At 42.1% G+C, this 18860-nt stretch overlaps 1 protein-coding gene across 1 annotated transcript; it reads right to left on the bottom strand.

The window, feature by feature from the left end:
* Window positions 1–6623: 6623 nt before the first annotated feature.
* Window positions 6624–17334, bottom strand: ALKBH7 (alkB homolog 7). Its single transcript, XM_070741531.1, has 4 exons — window positions 16990–17334; window positions 12374–12547; window positions 8683–8807; window positions 6624–7609 (listed from the first exon to the last, which is right to left on the bottom strand). The coding sequence occupies exons 1-4, from the start codon at window positions 17263–17265 to the stop codon at window positions 7474–7476; spliced, it is 711 nt and encodes a 236-aa protein (XP_070597632.1). The 5' UTR covers window positions 17266–17334; the 3' UTR covers window positions 6624–7473.
* Window positions 17335–18860: the final 1526 nt, after the last annotated feature.

Below are 18860 nucleotides of genomic sequence, written 5' to 3'. Positions count from 1 at the left end.
TGGGTGCCCCCAGACTTCAACACCAACTGGAAAAAACAGCCAGACACGCTGGTAAAAGCAAAGGTACTTTATAGTTTGAAAAATAAACACAGAGAAAAACCTGTTCTTCCCAACAGGCAGGCTATGAGGCTTCACAGCAGAGTCCTGATGGCCAGACAGTACAGCAGACCTCTTGCTGGCACACACACACCTGTAGATAATAAGATCCACGCCTTTCCCCCCAAGGTTTCAGCCTTCAAGGCCACAAGCCAGAATCAGAGACGCCAAAGATCACAGCCAGGTCCCAGGACTCCCAAAGATAATACTCCACAAGACAGGAAGGGTGGGTCTGCCTTTTCAGCCTTTCTGGGGAGAACCACACCCAAACCCAGCTGTTGCCTATTTAGGGCTGGAAATACCTGGCTAATTGTCCCCGTCGTTGTGCTGCTCTTCTCTGCCTGAGATCGATGATGGCTTGTGCATTTTCATCTAAGGACTCCAGGCTGCTTGCTGGGGAGAGCTCCACCCCGGGGGACTCAGGCTGTTCTCCCTCTCCCTCGGCCTGATATTCCTCCTCCCCGTCTGCCTGGGCCTCCTCCTCCTCCTCCTGTTCCTCATCCTCCCCCTCTGAGCATGGAGCCGGCAGAGGTTCAGCCGTTCCCTGAGAAGCCTCAGAGGGAATCACAACACATATTATATAAAGAAACACTAGGTAATTATAAAAATGAAATACAAGTAAATCAGATGTAAAACAAATTCATTTTCGGAGGAAGCCTGAGAGCATCTTCCTCTTGCGCAACCTCTAGAGGGTCCAGAGCCTGTGAGAAGCAAACTATTCTTGCAGTCACTAAAAATTGTGTGGAAATGTGGCTGCCAGGTGTTGGTGAACACTGGCATGTCATTCAAACTATTGTGGCATATCACATTTGTCATGGATGTCATAGGTTTGCAATCACACAGGAAACATGGCCAAGTAATAATTACAAAGTTACATTAACAGAACCTTGCAAGTTTGAAAATAGCATTCTCCAACTGCAGGGTTTTCCAAATGGGAGTGCGAGACGATACTCCAGAGGTGCAATAGGTTTGAAATTATAGGGTATATACGGTATATAATTATAGGCATATAATTATTTACTTTTGTAAGGGGTGTGAGAATATATCAGAAGCCGCTTGGTCTTCATGCTCCCTCTGATCCGACCATACCCTAGACAGCATCTCTCTGACAGGACATAGCATTATGTCTGCTGCCATTTCAGGTGACCACTAGGGTTTTGCACATTATAAGGCTGGCTCAATCTTTTTCTTGGCAAGGACACTGCAGTGGATGTTTGGCATGTTCAAGAATGGCTATCAATTGTTTCTTGGTTGAGAGATTCTTGCAGTGATCTAGAGGAAAGGTTAACAGACTGTTGGAAAGCTTGTCCTGCATATAGATCTCATCAAAGCGGTTATGATTTATGTATTGACCGTCTAAGCCTGCTGTGGTGGAAACGCCTTGCATGATCTATAACAGTTTAAAGGTGCAGGGGTTAATACATTTGTTCCAACCAGTCTATTCCTCCTCCCACCCACTCTTTCAAAGAAGATATAAAGGAAGGGAAAGATTTATCTTCCCTATGGAACTTGGCCTTGCTCACTGGGGAAGGGATGGGCGCACCTCAGCTTGTCTTCGGCCTGTCTCTCATCCTGTTGATCCAAACAACTCCTTCCCAACTCACTGATGGCAACATGGTGCAAAAGTCAGACACCTGGATCAGAGATGTATTACAGAGACAACTAGGTATGACAACAATTGTTTGGAAATTGGTTAAAGACTCCTACTATTGCTGACTTGATTTGCCAAGACATGGATTAGCCATGCAGTAGGGCACCAGCAACGGTGATAAAAGCCTATTCATTTGACAGACTATAGCTCACTAATCCTATATTTAAGCAGCCTAGGTTTAATACTTACCGTACTCTTCTCAAGCTTCCAGGCTGGTTTGGTATATCATGTTAAGTCAGGTCAAAAGACAAGCAAGAGGCTGCATTTCCCTAATTTACAGTTTTTTAAAATCTTAATTATAGTTTTCTGTAATAGAATTCATTGGGCAAATTCAGCTTACAGTGTATTTAATGTACAGTATTGCGTGTACATAGAAATGGGTTAATTTAGTAACCAAGGTAAGTACATCATGCAAAACCAATTCCTATGATGTTACAAATATTACAGAAGTCTATCTACATTAGCAGTTGCATAGAAATTTTTTGAAATCCTAATATGAGTATAAAATCCAAAAAGCATATTCTATTTGTAAGTTACAGAAAATGCTGAGAGGTTCCTGAAAAAAAGAGAGTGGCAGGGAGAGGTAAACAGTGGGCATAAATAGTAATATCAACTATCTAAGTGCTGCATTAATTGAAAGCAGAAGGGAGTTTCATAAGAGGAAGGAGGAAGGAAAGTCAAGTAAAAATGGAATAGAATCAAGAAAATTAAGAGATTGGGGACATCGTGAGTGGCTAGGTGTGAGGAGATAATGTAAATGGAACAAAAACAGCATGAATGAAAGGAAAGGTTATGAATTGACAACTTTCATCATCAGGATATCAATAACTAGCATTTTATAAAAACAACATTATTAAATGGTCTTAGGCATCTAACACCTGGGTCTTAAGTCAACCCTACACCAAGATTTCTATTTTATCATGGTAATTAGAAGATGAGAGGGGAAAAGATCTCTCACTTTTTTCCTTTTTGTTAAACAATCTTACACTAGTCTTCATCTCAGGAACAGAAGTATATGAAATCTCCAACACTCTCAGCAAGCTGCAATTTTTATGAGCAAAGTACGTATCACAATGAAGATTATATATAGCAGAGAATGCCTACACACAGAGATACACAGACATACACACCCCAAGCTTTGCTGAGTTACAATTAGAATTAGCTGTCATGGGATAGCCAAAAGTAAGTAATGATGAAAACTATAATTTAATATCGGAGGGACCAGTGGTTTCTCGAAATGTGACAAAGGGATGTCTTTTGTTTTTTGCCTTTTTCATTAGTTTTAGGCAAAGTGCTTTGGGTTTGGATACACTGGATGCACTGTATGATATTTTCTCTATTTGGTAGATGTGCATAGATCTATCCATTATTCTCAGTTCGGAATATAGTACATGCATTTTATAAGATGTGATATGTATTATAAATAGGATAACTTGACAGTTTTTGATATATAAAGTGACTATTGCTAAAATGGTAGAAATGTAGACCAGTCCAATGACATGAAAACTGAGATAGTGTGGATTTTCAAAACAACAAAAGCTCTTTGTCCATCACCATCCTTTTCTTCTAGGCACTATTCTTTTAGACACTGTCTACTGGAAAACAGGCTGAAAAAACTATGGTGTTTCTTTTTACCAAACTTGATTCACTCATATTCCCTGTTTTACATGTCTGAGTACCTTCCTTTTTAAATACCTGGAACTATTGTTGCCATACTAGCCTTGGTTCAGGTAGAATAATGTTTGTACTCCTTGTTTCAATTTTATCTTAGCCTGGAAAGAGCGTTCCATGAACTGAGCCATGAAATGGAGATAGGTGATGACCTATCCCTCCACCTCTGTTGAGAGCTGACAGCCCTCTTTCAACAGAAGAGGAAGGATACTCATCATCCAGTCTACAACACAGTTCTTTCAGCAGTTCCAAAGAAGACTCTACACCTATTTGTACCACTCAGGTGACTCTGAGGGCACAGAGAAGCCTCCAAGTGGCCTCAATGACTCTCTAAAAGAATGCAAATGACTGCAAGGAATATAAATCCTTCCATTCCCCACCATGCAGTCAGAGCCGAAAAAGCTTCTTGGATAAGAAGCAAAATATCTTCAAAGCAATAAGAAAGTCCAGTAGCCTCTTGGAAAAGCATCTTTGGGACAGCCCTGACCCGGATGACTGAGACTCTCCATAGACATCTTTATTAGCAATTCTAAACCAGTGTGGGCATATGTATTAATCCACTGAATATTTCTACTTTGGGGCATGTAAACCACATTACCCTAGGTCAGGGATAGGCAAAGTTGGCTCTTCTATGACTTGTGAACTTCAACTCCCAGAATTCCTGAGCCAATCATGCTAGCTCAAGAATTCTGGAAGTTGAAGTCCACATGTCATAGAAGAGCCAACTTTGCCTACCCCAGCCCTAAGTGAGATAAGTGGACCACACAGACTACTACTGGGCATTGGTTCTTCATAATCTTTTTTGGCTACTCTCTATTTTTTTCCTATTTTATTTAGAGATACCAGAAATTCATCACAGATTGAGATAGCACTAACTATATTAAGCTATGACTGCAAAAACATTAATAGGAAAATGTCTGGTGTTGCCAGATGTTATTTATTATGCAATCACACTGCTTTATGTTGTTCCTGACTACATGTTCTATTTGTAAGATTCTTTTTTCCCTCTAGCTCTTTTTCTATAGTTTTCTTTTCCACAAAACAGACAATAATAAAAAGATAAATCAGATGCACAATACTTAGAACTACTAACTTTAGGAGTACTGTACATGATAATGTCTTATTCCATTTCTTATTGATATTTAATGTGCAAAGGGAAGAGAATTTGGATTTTATAATTGGAAGCATCAATGAGTTTGAGTCTATCCACCAACCTGAAATAGATTTCTTTTTGTTATTCTAATCTAACCAAGCAAGGGCTAAATACTGATGTATTATATACAAGAAAGATGAATCATTTATTTCCAATTCTCAAACTTAATCACACACAAAACAATACACATACAATCCTTTCTTGGCAGAATATAAGGTCTAAGCATTCCAGATGCTTAAATCTACTAATGACTAGTGCTCGTAATCAAGGTTGATCCAACAAAGAATTATGTAAGATAATGCCCATTTTCCTTTGATTCTACTTCTTCCTCTTCTTCTCATTACAGAAACACAGCCCTCTAAAGAAACATTCACCAGTGCCACAGCTCTCCAGAACAAGCCTTCAAATCACCCAACCCCATTATTCTCTGGCCCAACCAGGGTCCGACCAAAGAGGCATACATGGGAGAGACCCGAGGAACAAGAATGTCAATTACGAAATCTGTTGGTTCGTATCAAAGATCTACGTTTGGGCTACAACTCTGAAGAGACCATCCTTTTCAAGTATTGTAGTGGGTCCTGTCCCAAGGCACATAGTAATCATGACTTGACCCTCTCAATTCTGTTGCAGAAGAGCGATATCCCAGCATTGGCAAACCCCTGCTGTCGTCCTATACACTATGAGAATGTAGCTTTTCTGGACGACAGCCACCAGTGGCATGAAGTGGAGAAACTCTCAGCCTCTGCCTGCAGTTGTGTGGGCTGATGGTTATGGAGGGGGCAACAGATGCAGACTTATAAGGCAGCAACAAAGCATAATTGTATAATTTAGCTATAGAACAAAACTCTGTTATTTTATCTCATCCTCAGCACTTACACAAGTTTTTAAGAGAAAGATTTGGAAGAAACCCCACCATGTGATGTCTATATCCTTCTCTTCAAGCACAGAACAACTCTATACAATGATCCCCACTTAGCAAGAAGTAAGATGTACCTTCTTGAACTGGGCATAAAATCTATCAGCCTTTCACACTCTTCCCAGATATACTTCATTTAACACATTGCTGGCTTGATGGAATCCTGTCTAAATTAGATCTGAAAGACTCGGGCAACCATTCAAAATATTTAAATATTTATGGGTTATTTCTAATTTCTTTCTTTCTTGAATTCATGGCATTTGCCATGTTCCTTCCCAATTCGACCTCCCCCTTGTTGTTTTTAATTTATTTGTCTATTTCTTCACTTGGAAGGCTGAAGTTATTAGTTCAAAACTTACATTATGGATTATTGATTGATATGTACATACCGGTGTCAATAAAATAAAAGTAAAGCAAGGACAAAAATAGTGTCTCCTGTTTCTGGGGTCAAGATTGTTCATTGGGAGTTGTTTTTGTTGTTGTTTTGCATTATTTGCATTACTGATGCCCCAAACATCTTAATGTTGATTACTTAAAGTCATTCAAAACTTTATGAAAATAAGCAGTCAAGATCAGACTAAAGTGCTGGTTCCCAACATGGGGCCCACACCCCACAGGGGAGCAATTTCATTTTTAATGGGGGCAATTGGAACCTTGTTTAAATCTAGTTAATGGCCTTTTAGGCTTCCTCCATGTGAGTACAGTAGTTCGCTTTTTGAATAATTAGAATTATATGTCATGGGGGGAAGGCCTCAGGATTTTAGGGATGTTTAGGTGGGACATGGTCAAAAAAGGTTAGGGACTGGACTAAAAACACATGCCTATATTTTTAGCAAAAGACAAAGTATTCTTTGTAAAAACAAAATATCGCTCGATAATCCAAAAAAAGCTATCTCAGCCATTTATTTTATTTAGCAACATAAAGGTGCACCACAGATATTGTCAAGAGCACTGCAGAGATATAACTTAGGATTTCAAAAGGTTTATTTTTAGGAAATGGAGGGAAGAATTAAAGAAAACACAGAGAGGAGATAGGGCCATACAGACTAAGCTGTTGAAATGTGGAAATTTCTCCTATTCTCACTCATTGAATACGCACTGCAGTGAAAACCTCACTTAGAGATACAGTACTCCAATTTAGCTTTTTTATTTATTTATTTTTAGATTCATACATGTTAAAGGTAATCTTGTGCTTATGATACTTATCAGAATCATTCTGAAATTATTTAAGTCACAGAAATGACAACATATTCAGTTGCAGCATCAATTGTGAGAAAAGTAAAAATTCAAATATTTTTTTTACCATCTGAAAAATTGGCAATACATTTCTAAATAAATAATGGTGCAATTAGCTTAGGCCCTGTTCGCATCTACATATTTGATGGTTATAAGCGTCAAAGATGTAATTCTCTTTTTCAGCCAACCTCTTTTATACAAAGAATTCATAGCACTGAAGAACATCTGTCTAGCTGCTTTGCCAACTTCACTATTTTGAATGTCAGTATGTGTGATACATTTGAATACTGAGCAGAAAAGACAACAATGTTCAATAGTTCAGTAACTGGAAAAGCAATTAAAGGATAATTTAAAAATCATAATACACTGATTATCCCCCTGTATATTTTAATTTTTAATTTAACCTCTACATATGTTTGCAGCAACACACATTACAGAAAAATTTTATTCCCTAAGATTAACAGTGTTGTGATTCATTGTAGTTAGATCTACTTGCCAAAATGTTGCAGATTTCCTTCTTGTTACCTGTTAAGTGCAAAAGGCAGAACACTTTTTTAGACTATGTACACTTTTAGGCTCCCTTTAGTGCATGGAGGAAAGATTCCATCGCTTACTGTTAGACAGAAAACCAAAGCTCTGTGGAACAATAGGTCTAAGCAACTTCTTTAGAAAGGGCACCATGTCAATTAGACGAAAAAACTAATTTTCACTGGCAGCAACAGTTAGCCTTCACAGTATCCCCTGGCAGTTCTAGGATGGTTCTGCTGGTAAGGGCAGGTTTCGACAGATGACAGAGATCCTTCGTTCCCTGGTGATCTTCCTTCCATCGAAAAAGGACTCTTCATCTTTGAGAATTTCATGAGTGAATTCATAACGAGCAGGGCCCCTTTATTTGAAGAAGGCATTAGAGAAGACATCAGTAAGTTACCGTAACATGGAAAAGAGTTTTGTCCCAATTGAAGCCATACACAATTAACAGTCTAAAAAGAAGGCTCATGATTCAGAAACAGAATTCTAAAAAGAATCTCTAGTTCTGATCTCAGTGAATACCCAGACTATTTCATGCATATGAATAGCTGCTCATTAATTTCTGTAATCAATAATTACAGAATGTATAATTTGATTATTATCTAATAATCAAATTAAATATTTCCTACTTCATGGACAAGTCTTAACTACCAAGCACCTGCAAGGAAACCATACAAACTCCTCCTTATTAAACAGAGTACCATGATTTATTAACAACAGAAATAGACATTTCCAATTTTATATTGACCGTAAAGGAGGGAAATATGAAGTGTATAAGATCAAGACTCATGAAGCTGCATACATATGTGGGTTTTTCTGCAAAAACATGTGACATATATATATAAAACCATACATACATATATACATACATACATTCCTGCAATGTAGTGCCCTCTGAGTTGACTGAACATTACTCCTATTAAACATAACTAATATAATGAGTTATGAGGGCTGATAGAACTTGCAATCTAAAATATTAGAAAGTGCCAGGTTCAATAAGATATTTTACAACTATGGCAATGTTAGAAACTATAACTGAAATTTATGGAGAAAAATCAGTACATCTGACTCATTATTCTTAAGTGAAATCTCTATTTAATGTCAGTGTGTCTCAAACTGATGGACAAATAGGCATTGCTCAATGAATTTATTTGAGCCAATAAAAGGTAGAAGTTGTGTTTTTAGTAGTTGCAGCATATAATATATATTGAGCCCAGGTCTGGTTCTGGGAACAGAATATACTCCAAAAGTGACAATGAAGGATACCAAGGGCTACTAAATACAGTAATTGCACAGGACTCTATATATAGAAAGGGTGTATCTCTGAAAACCATTACCACTGAAGCATCAACTTAGTCACTATCAGGGAAACAAGATGCTAGACTAGATAGCCACTTAACCTGATTATTTAACAAAGCAATTTTTAATTACCTAAGAATGTAGAGTGATCGCCGCTCCAGCAGAAGATCCAGCCAGTCTTGTGGATTCTGCTGACTAACCAGGTGCATTACACTTGTGGACAAGAGGGACAGGCCTGCAATGGTGCAGCCACAGAACTAAGCAAAGGAAATATAAACACTATGGGATTAGAATAATACAGATTATCTACCACTTATTAACTAATATTAGGATATCAAGTTGCAAGATGTCAAGTAAAATCTCGTGTTGCAACTGGACACAGACATTCTGTTTCTATCACCTAGAAAAAAACAATATTAGGGCATTTTGGAGTAGAAAGATTTGTCATCAGATTCATGACATAAATACTAGGAGCAAGATATTAAATTCAAACAGATTTTTTCCAGTGACTGAAGCACATTATGCTATCAAAGATGGGGCATACTATGTGTAGGTATGTGTAGGACTGCACAGTTGATTTATTATAGAAGAAGACTTGATAGACAACAATCTCCTTATCAGAACAATCAATGTTCTGATAGGAACCAATAAGTCCACAGAGGAATAGATGAATCTAATTGTCAATGAGATTTGTTCAAGTTTATAAAACATTGACTACATTGAATTTGCATATGGAAGTTTACACTACCAAATTCTGTAGATATAGATACACTGATAGATATGGAATACAGTGATCCCCCGCTCGTTGCGAGGGTTCCGTTCCAGGACCCCCCGCAACGAGCGGGTTTTCGCAAAGTAGCGCTGCGGAAGTAAAAACACCATCTGCGCATGTGCAGATGGTGTTTTAAACTTCCGCAGCGCTAGCGAGGAGCCGAAGATTGGGGGGCGGCGCGGCTATTTTAAAACATCGCCGCCGACATGGGGGGCTCGCTAGCACCCCCCCGAACCCCCAACCCGGGTTTGGGGGGGTGCTAGCAAGCCCCCTATGTCGGCGGCGATGTTTTAAAAGAGCCGCGCCGCCCCCAATCTTCGGCTCCTCAGCGGCGAGCGAGCGAGCGAAGCCAAGCCGGCTCAGTCACGGAAGGCAGTCGCTTGGCCCGGGATGCTGGGCCGAGAGGAGCCGGGCTTGATCCGCTGAGCCTGGCTGGCCCGGAAGATCGTAGCGTGCGTTGGCTGCAGCGGTGGCGACATTGCTGCCGGCTTGGCTTCGCTCGCCGCGCCGCCCCCCAATCTTCGGCTCCTCAGCGGCGAGCGAGCGAAGCCAAGCCGGCAGCAATGTCGCCACCGCTGCAGCCAACGCGCGCTACGATCTTCTGGGCCAGCCAGGCTCAGCGGATCAAGCCCGGCTCCTCTCGGCCCAGCATCCCGGGCCAAGCGACTGCCTTCCGTGACTGAGCCTGGCTGGCCCGGAAGATCGTAGCGCGCGTTGGCTGCAGCGGTGGCGACATTGCTGCCGGCTTGGCTTCGCTCGCCGCGCCGCCCCCCAATCTTCGGCTCCTCAGCGGCGAGCGAGCGAAGCCAAGCCGGCAGCAATGTCGCCACCGCTGCAGCCAACGCGCGCTACGATCTTCCGGGCCAGCCAGGCTCAGCGGATCAAGCCCGGCTCCTCTCGGCCCAGCATCCCGGGCCAAGCGACTGCCTTCCGTGACTGAGCCTGGCTGGCCCGGAAGATCGTAGCGCGCGTTGGCTGCAGCAGCGGCGACATTGCTGCCGGCTTGGCTTCGCTCGCCGCTGCAGCCAACGCGCGCTACGATCTTCCGGGCCAGCCAGGCTCAGTCACGGAAGGCAGCCGCTTGGCCCGGGATGCTGGGCCGAAAGGAGCCGGGCTTGAAGATCGCAGCGCGCGTTGGCTGCGGTGGCGAGGGCTTGCGATGGAGGGTGGAGGAAGCGGCCATGGGAGGGCGAGCTGCCTCAGGGAGGAGGATCGGGCGGGACCAGGTGGGGGCTGGCATTTCTCCGCCAGGGCGAAGGGCGGGCGAGCGGCGAAGGGCGGGCGAGCGGGTGCTGGGGAGGGCTTCTCGCCCTCCCGCCAGCAAGAGGGGGAGCGAATGGCGTGGGCAGGCGAAGGGCGGGCGAGCGGCAGCGAGGAGTTTGCGTGGGCGGTGAGGAAACTCCTCGCTGATGCCAGCAAGAGGGGAAGACACAGGGAAGCCGCCCAGCAGCTGATCTCCCGGTTGCCATCTACGCATGCGTGCCCATAGAAAAAAAAAAGGGCATGCATGCGTAGATGGTATTTTGACTTCTGGGTTGAAAAATCGCGAAGTACCCTGTTCGCAATGGTCGGGGACACAATAAACGGGGGATCACTGTATAAGGAAGACTACCAGCTCGAATCTTTCTAAGGGCCATTAGGACATTATATATGGATATCATTACAAAGTCAACTGCAAAGTCATTAAAAAGCAAACTGAATTAAGTCCGAAAGATGCTTTTTCAAAAGGCAACTGGACTTTGTTTTTCCTTGAAAGCATTTCGCTTCTCATCACTTCTTCAGTTCTGACTGAACTGAGGACAAAGGATTTATATTCCTTGCAATCATTTGGTTGGTAGCATTCTTAATGAGAGTCATTGAGGCCACTTGGAGGGTCTTGTGAATAATGCAAATGGGTGTGGAACTTTCTTAGAACTACTGAAAGAATTGTTATAAAGAAAGTGTTGAAATAAAAGGTCACTTTTTTGAAAATAACATTCCAGATCAGAGGATCGCTGGATTGAAATGGGTCAAAGAGACCATATACAACAGCGGGTAGGGATATAACACCACATATCTGTTTACAATACAGTCATTTCAAATGACCTCCAAATGACCTTAATGACTCTCAGAAAGAGTGCTAATGACCAGATGACTACAAGGAATATAAATTCTTCCATCCTCTACCATTCAAATCAAAATTGAATGAACCTCTTGGATGAGAAGCAAAATGTCTTCAAAGAAAAACAAAGCCCAGTTGCCTTTGAAAACTTTGGGGCCTCCTGGATGACTGAGAATCTCCATAGACAAACTTAATTTAAGGTCACTACTAAAAATTAATAGATTCTTTCTCTATCTTCAAGAATCACTTCTTATTTTTTTAGCCCATTTCTGGGATCTCTTCTTTTTAATCTGATTAATTGCTAAAACTGCTGCTGCCTTCATTTTGCATTTGTTTTTCTGATCAAGGTTAAAATACACGTTTCCACTAGCAAGCAAATTGATAAAACAATCTTCCAACCTGAAGAGATCAAGCTGTATTGATGCTGGCCAGAGATTATAAAAACTAAAGTCCATCAGAATAAGGACAGCAAGTCTATACCACTATGCTGAATTGACTACTATGATTAAAACAGCAGTAATGGCATCTCAGCTAAATATTATTTCTGAAAGAGCAGATGCCTACTGTATATATGCTTCAGGGGAAACAGTTTTGCTTATTCTGAAGTCTACTAGGGTTACAGAAAAAATGTTTGACCCTTAATATTGGAGGACGTTCCAGAAATTCAGCCACAACATTCTTATTATGTAATTTTTCCAAAAGTAACGGATTCACCTTTTTCCAATTAGATTTTTTTCTTAACAATCAACCATTCAAGTTAAAGATCAAAACCAAATTTCACAGCAATAGTAAAAAAAAAGTCATTTTGAAATAAATTGCAATAAGATTTTATTGTATGTGCAACAATTTATCAAGTCTTCTTCCAAGGTCTATCATGCAATTCTATGAAACTACCAGAAAAACTACAAAATAACACTTCCTAGCCATCTATAGAACCTATGCTATCTTACCTTGACACTGTCTACATGAGGCTTTATGTGGCCACTTTTATCCAAATCCAGAACATGGACTTGAGTGAGCTGCGGCACACCTGGGGGAAAAGCAGCATTCCGGACTCGTTGTAAGACCTCATGACATTCTTTGCTCCAGTTTGATTTTTCTGTCTCCCGATACTTATGAATAGCCTACAGGGATGAAAAGAGATGGCATGAATATTTAGAAAGAAAATGTGACAGCCATCCACAAGTTTGATCACCCATATATGTGCAATCCTGCGATGACTACAGAATCTCAGCACTGGGCTTTCCACGAACCAAGTTTTATTTATTTATTTATTTATTTATTATTTATTACTTAGATTTGTATGCCGCCCCTCTCCGAAGACTCGGGGCGGCTCACAACATGTAAAAAACAAATCATAAGCAATCAGATAAATTTAAAATATTTAAATATTTAAAAAACCCCATATGCTAACAGTCACACACACAGACATACCATGCATAAATTAAACGTGCCCAGGGGGAGATGTTTCAGTTCCCCCATGCCTGACGGCAAAGGTGGGTTTTAAGGAGTTTACGGAAGGCAGGAAGAGTAGGGGCAGTCCTAATCTCCGGGGGGAGTTGGTTCCAGAGGGCCGGGGCCGCCACAGAGAAGGCTCTTCCCCTGGGGCCCGCCAACCGACATTGTTTAGTTGACGGGACCCGGAGAAGGCCCACTCTGTGGGACCTAATCGGTCGCTGGGATTCGTGCGGCAGGAGGCGGTCTCGGAGATATTCTGGTCCGATGCCATGAAGGGCTTTAAAGGTCATAACCAACACTTTGAATTGTGACCGGAAATTGATCGGCAACCAATGCAGACTGCGGAGTGATGGTGAAACATGGGCATACCTAGGTAGGCCCATGACTGCTCTCGCAGCTGCATTTTGCACGATCTGAAGTTTCCGAACACTTTTCAAAGGTAGCCCCATGTAGAGAGCATTACAGTAGTCGAACCTCGAGGTGATGAGGGCATGAGTGACTGTGAGCAATGAGTCCCGGTCCAGATAGGGCCGCAACTGGTGCACCAGGCGAACCTGGGCAAACGCCCCCCTCGCCACAGCTGAAAGATGTTGTTCTAATGTGAGCTGTGGATCGAGGAGGACGCCCAAGTTGCGGACCCTCTCCGAGGGGGTCAATAATTCCCCCCCCAGGGTGATGGACGGACAGATGGGATTGTCCTTGGGAGGCAGAACCCACAGCCACTCCGTCTTATCCGGGTTGAGCTTGAGTCTGTTGACACCCATCCAGGCCCCAACAGCCTCCAGGCACCGGCACATCACTTCCACCGCTTCGTTGACTGGGCATGGGGTGGAGATGTAAAGCTGGGTATCATCCGCATATTGATGATACCTCACCCCATGTCCTTGGATGATCTCGCCCAGCGGTTTCATGTAGATGTTGAATAGCAGGGGGGAGAGGACCGACCCCTGAGGTACCCCACAAGGGAGAAACCTAGGAGTCGACCTCTGGCCCCCCACTAACACCGACTGCGACCGGCCAGAGAGGTAGGAAGAGAACCACTGAAGGACAGTGCCTCCCACTCCCAACCCCTCCAGCCGGTGCAGAAGGATACCATGGTCGATGGTATCGAAAGCCGCTGAGAGGTCGAGGAGCACCAGGACAGAGGATAAACCCCTGTCCCGGGCCCGCCAGAGATCATCCATCAACGCGACCAAAGCGGTTTCCGTGCTGTAACCGGCCCTGAAACCCGACTGCTGGGGACCTAGATAATCGGCTTCTTCCAAGGACCGCTGGAGCTGGAGTGCCACCACCTTCTCGACAACCTTCCCCATAAAGGGAAGGTTGGAGACTGGACGATAGTTGTTAAGTACGGCTGGGTCCAGGGAGGGCTTCTTGAGGAGGGGGCGCACAAGCGCTTCTTTATAGAGTGATGGAAAAACTCCCCTCCCCAAGGAGGCGTTGGTAATCTCCTGGGCCCAGCTCCGTGTCACCTCCCTGCTGGCCGAAACCAACCAGGAGGGACACGGATCCAGTAAACAGGTGGCGGAACTCACAGCTCCAATGGCCTTGTCCACTTCATCAGGTGTCACCAGATCAAACTCTTCCCAGACAGGTGGACAAGTACGTGCCCCAGTCACCTCGACTGACTCGTTGTCAGTCGACTCTGTTTTACAATTTCATCTTTAGCCAGCAGTTTGAGGAATATAGAAAAGAATAATCCTTGCTGAAGAAATTATCTGCATCAAAGCTATCACACTATCAGGTTCAAATGGCAATAGACTTATATACTACTTCACAGTGCTTTACAGCCCACTCTAAGCAGTTTACAAAATCAGCATATTGCCCCCAACAATCTGGGTCCTCATTTTACCAACCTCGGAAGGCTGGAAGGCTGAGTCAACCCTGGTGAGATTCGATCTGCAAACTGCTGGCAGCTGGTGATCAGCAGAAGTAGCCGGCAGTACTGCACTCTAACCACTGTGCCACCGAGGCTCAGATAAGCAGTGGTGGGTTGTAAATAATTTGGCTGCCAGTTCGCGTGCATACTCATGTGCAACACTTCACGTCCGAACCAGGAGCAACCCACCACTGCAGATAAGAGAAAGGGAGAATACAGATTTTTAACAATGATCTGCACATACTTATTTGCAGATGAACATTAAAACAATAAATTTCCAATAAAGAAGTTTAGATTTAATACAAGATTTAGATCCAATATTCACATTCTCATTTATTAGTAAAGAGCTAGTTTACACCAGTAAGATATAGCCCAGATCTATTTTATTTAATAGTTTGTATAAAATTGCTCAATTTGCATTTTCAAAATACAGGTAATCTTCAACTTACAACCACAATTGAGCCCAAACTTTATGTTGCTAAGTGAGAAATGTGTTCACTGTAGTTGTTGAATTAGTAACATGATTGTTAAGTGAATCTGCTTTCCCCATTAACTTTGTCAGGAGGTCACAAAAGGTGATCACATGACCCTGGGACACAGTAACGGTCATAAATGTGAGTCAATTGTCAAGCATCCGAATATAAATGTTGTCACTAGGCAGATGCTGCGATTGTCATAAGTGAAAAACAGTCATAAGACACTTTTTTCAGTGCCATTGTAACTTCTAAATTAAGTGCTGTAAGTTAAGGACTACCTGTACTTCACATAAAAAGGATTAATGAAATAAACATTAAAGTAGGATGAAAATATTTCATCAGGTTAAAACTATATTCATTGACTTCAAATATACTCCACTTTACAAATGAATGGCCATTAAATATCTGAGCCAAATTCATTTAAAAGGACACTTAAAAGAAAAGTATAGAATTTTATCCATCACTAATCAAGCAATGAAGAAACTTATCACATTGGGTGCAATAGCTAATATGTTGGATCTTCCTATATTCCATCCTTTCAGTTGATACTTATATTTCTAATCCAGGAACAGCACAATATCTGGACTGGATATACTTATGATTATTCTGAATGACTGAACCTTCAGTAAACTATTATTTCTACTGTCCAAGTCTCGTCACAAATGATAAGGAAACATTAACCCAAGCAAAATTAAAAACTTTCAGAATGTTGAGTGCAGTTTCCCCGTATTATAACCTCAGGAACCCTTGGAAAGTCCACAAGATATATACTTTCCTGCTGTATCATCTTGACAATCAGCATCAAAAACGTAGTTGTTAGCATATTGCATCAAAGCGAATAGCTTTCAGTAGCTTGACCAAGCTGCAGCTCTTGGGCGGGGGATGAATGCAAGAAATCAAAATTCAGAGGAAGTACACATGCCCAGGCTACAAATGTCTTCAAACTCAATCCTACCATTTCCAGTCAGAAAAGAAACAAGTAAAGGCAATATCAGGCTAGAATGGCTATATAATAGTAGAGTACAACTGTTTGCATCACATTTGAGATACAAAGCATACTATTTGGGGGGTGGGGGTGGCACAAGATATCTTCTTTATAAGTTGTTCCACACAGTAATATTGTCCATTAATCTTACAAAAACTAGAAGGCCCATCTTCCCATCTTGTGACAATAAACACCAAATATTCATTGTCTGTACAAGACACAATAAATTACAAACCAGCTAGCATTATTTTAACCTAATGCATTGGGCATAGTAGCCCAAAGGGCTTGTTTATGGTTTATCATACCGTAGTATGTTGTGTAAGCCCACAGCATGCGCTTAGTTAACATGAAGTCTAATTGGTCTCTCCAAATATGTTCTGAACTAGGAAGCCTGTGTATGTATGTGTGTGTGTATATATATATGTATATAATTATACATATATATAAAATTAAATATATATACAAATAAAATGTAATAATTTTATGATGTAAAATTTTATAAAAATAAAATGTAATAATTTTATACACTGCTCAAAAAAATAAAGGGAACACTTAACACAATATAACTCCAAGTAAATCAAACTTCTGTGAAAACAAACTGTCCACTTAGGAAGCAACACTGACTGACAATCAATTTCACATGCTGTTGTGCACATTCAACTTTGTATAGAACAATGTATTCAATGAGAATATTTCACTCATTTAGATCTAGGATGTGTTTGGGAGCCCCCAATTGAGTTTCCCTCGAAGCCACGCAGAGGCACCCACCCCGTCCCAATGGTCGTCTTGATAGCGGTGTCGGCGCAGCTGCGGTTCCAGCTCTTGCGCCAGCAACGCCTCCTCTGCCTCGCTAATGAAGTCCGGCGTCACCGAAGCGCCACCAGCCTGCAACTTCCGCCAGAGAGCCTCGCTCGAGGCACGGACCTCGGCCGGCCACGGCCGCACCTGCGCCTCCTCCGCCACGCAGAAGGCCCGAGGCGATGGCGCGAGTGGCCACAGAAGCCGCAGCAACCGTCGCCCGGCAATCTGACCGCGCGACGGCATCGCAGGCAGGTAGGGCGTCGGGAAATTAAAGGCGCCCGCGGTGCATCATGGGCCGACCTCCGTTCATTTGCATACTCTGACGTTCTGCCTTGGCACACAAGGGAAGGAGGCCGCGTGGTGGAAAACGTCCTTCAAGGTGCCTTTTCTGCCTGGACTCAGAAGGGAGACTGGAAACTTATCTGCGATTGTGTATTACGTATCATATTAAAGACGGTACTTGGCCTATTAAACCTGGCACTTGGAACAATTAGAGGTCTTGGTAAATCATTGCTAGTTCATGTATGTATGGTATGTATGTTGGCATGTTAGAGGGGACCTTGTAGGTCATCTAGTCCAGTGTTTCCCAACCTTGGCAACTTGAAGATATTTGGACTTCAACTCCCAGAATTCCCCAGCCAGCTGGCTGGGGACTTCTGGGAGTTGAAGTCCAGATATCTTCAAGTTGCCAAGGTTGGGAAACACTGATCTAGTCCAACCCTCTGCCCAAGCAGGAGACCCTACACCACTTGGGACAAATGGCAGTCCAGACTCCCTTTGAAAGTTTCAACTGTTGGATCACTCACAATCTCCCCAGGCAAGCTGTTCCACTGGCTGATCGCTCTCACTGTTAGAAAGTTTCTCCTTATTTCCTTTCTGGGGCTAAAAAGATTGTGTGGGATATGCAGCTAGCCTCCCGTCCACTAAATATGGCTTATATCAAATTGCATACAAGCACTCCTCAACATACGACCACGATTAAGCCTAAAATATATGTTGCTAAGTGAGAAATTAATTAAGAGAGTTTTGCCACATTTTATGATATTTCTGCCACATTTGTTAAGTGAATATTTCTGCCACAGTTGCTATTAAGTGAATTTGGCTTCTCCATTGACTTTGCTTGTCAGAAGGGCGCAAAAGGAGATCATATGACTCCGAGACACTGAAATTGTCAATTTACATTTAGTTATCAAGCAGCTGAGTGTAAACCACATGACCATGGGGATGTTGCAAAGGTCATAAGTGTGAAAAACCACATCACTTTTTTCACTGCCATTATAACTTCAAATGATCACTAAGGGAACTGTGGTAAGTCGAGGACTACCTTTACTGATCCAGTATTATAAGAGCCACCTTACAGGTATGTTCACGATACACTTAACTGTAAACTGAGGAGTGTCATTTTAGCCTACTGTGATAAGCCATTAATTGCACTCAGTAAAAAAATAATAATTAAGCCATGGATATTCACCTCTGGTTCAAGCCTTATATTGGATGCCAGGAATTTTACAATTAGCTTCTTTTGCCCATTTATATACTGTATTTTGTTTGTAAAATTTAGATAGGTACGTGTAAATTTGAGTAGTCTGTCATCAAGACAATTTGAAGTCCAGATCAAGTTCATTTCAACTTCATTTTAATTTACATTCAATTTTCAATGAATGTAAAATTAAAGAAAAAAAATCCTTGAGGCCTTAATTGCTCTGCCACATCATTATGAAAACAGAAACATGCCATTGATTTAGAAGACATTGCTCAGTTTTATAATTGTATATTATTTTTAGAACCTCAGTATGGAAATCACAACTTTTAAAGGAATGGAGATTGATTGATTGATT

This window comes from Erythrolamprus reginae, chromosome 2, assembly GCF_031021105.1.
Source record: "Erythrolamprus reginae isolate rEryReg1 chromosome 2, rEryReg1.hap1, whole genome shotgun sequence".
Taxonomy (NCBI): Eukaryota; Metazoa; Chordata; class Lepidosauria; order Squamata; family Dipsadidae; genus Erythrolamprus; species Erythrolamprus reginae.
This window is presented reverse-complemented; position numbering and strand designations above follow the sequence as displayed.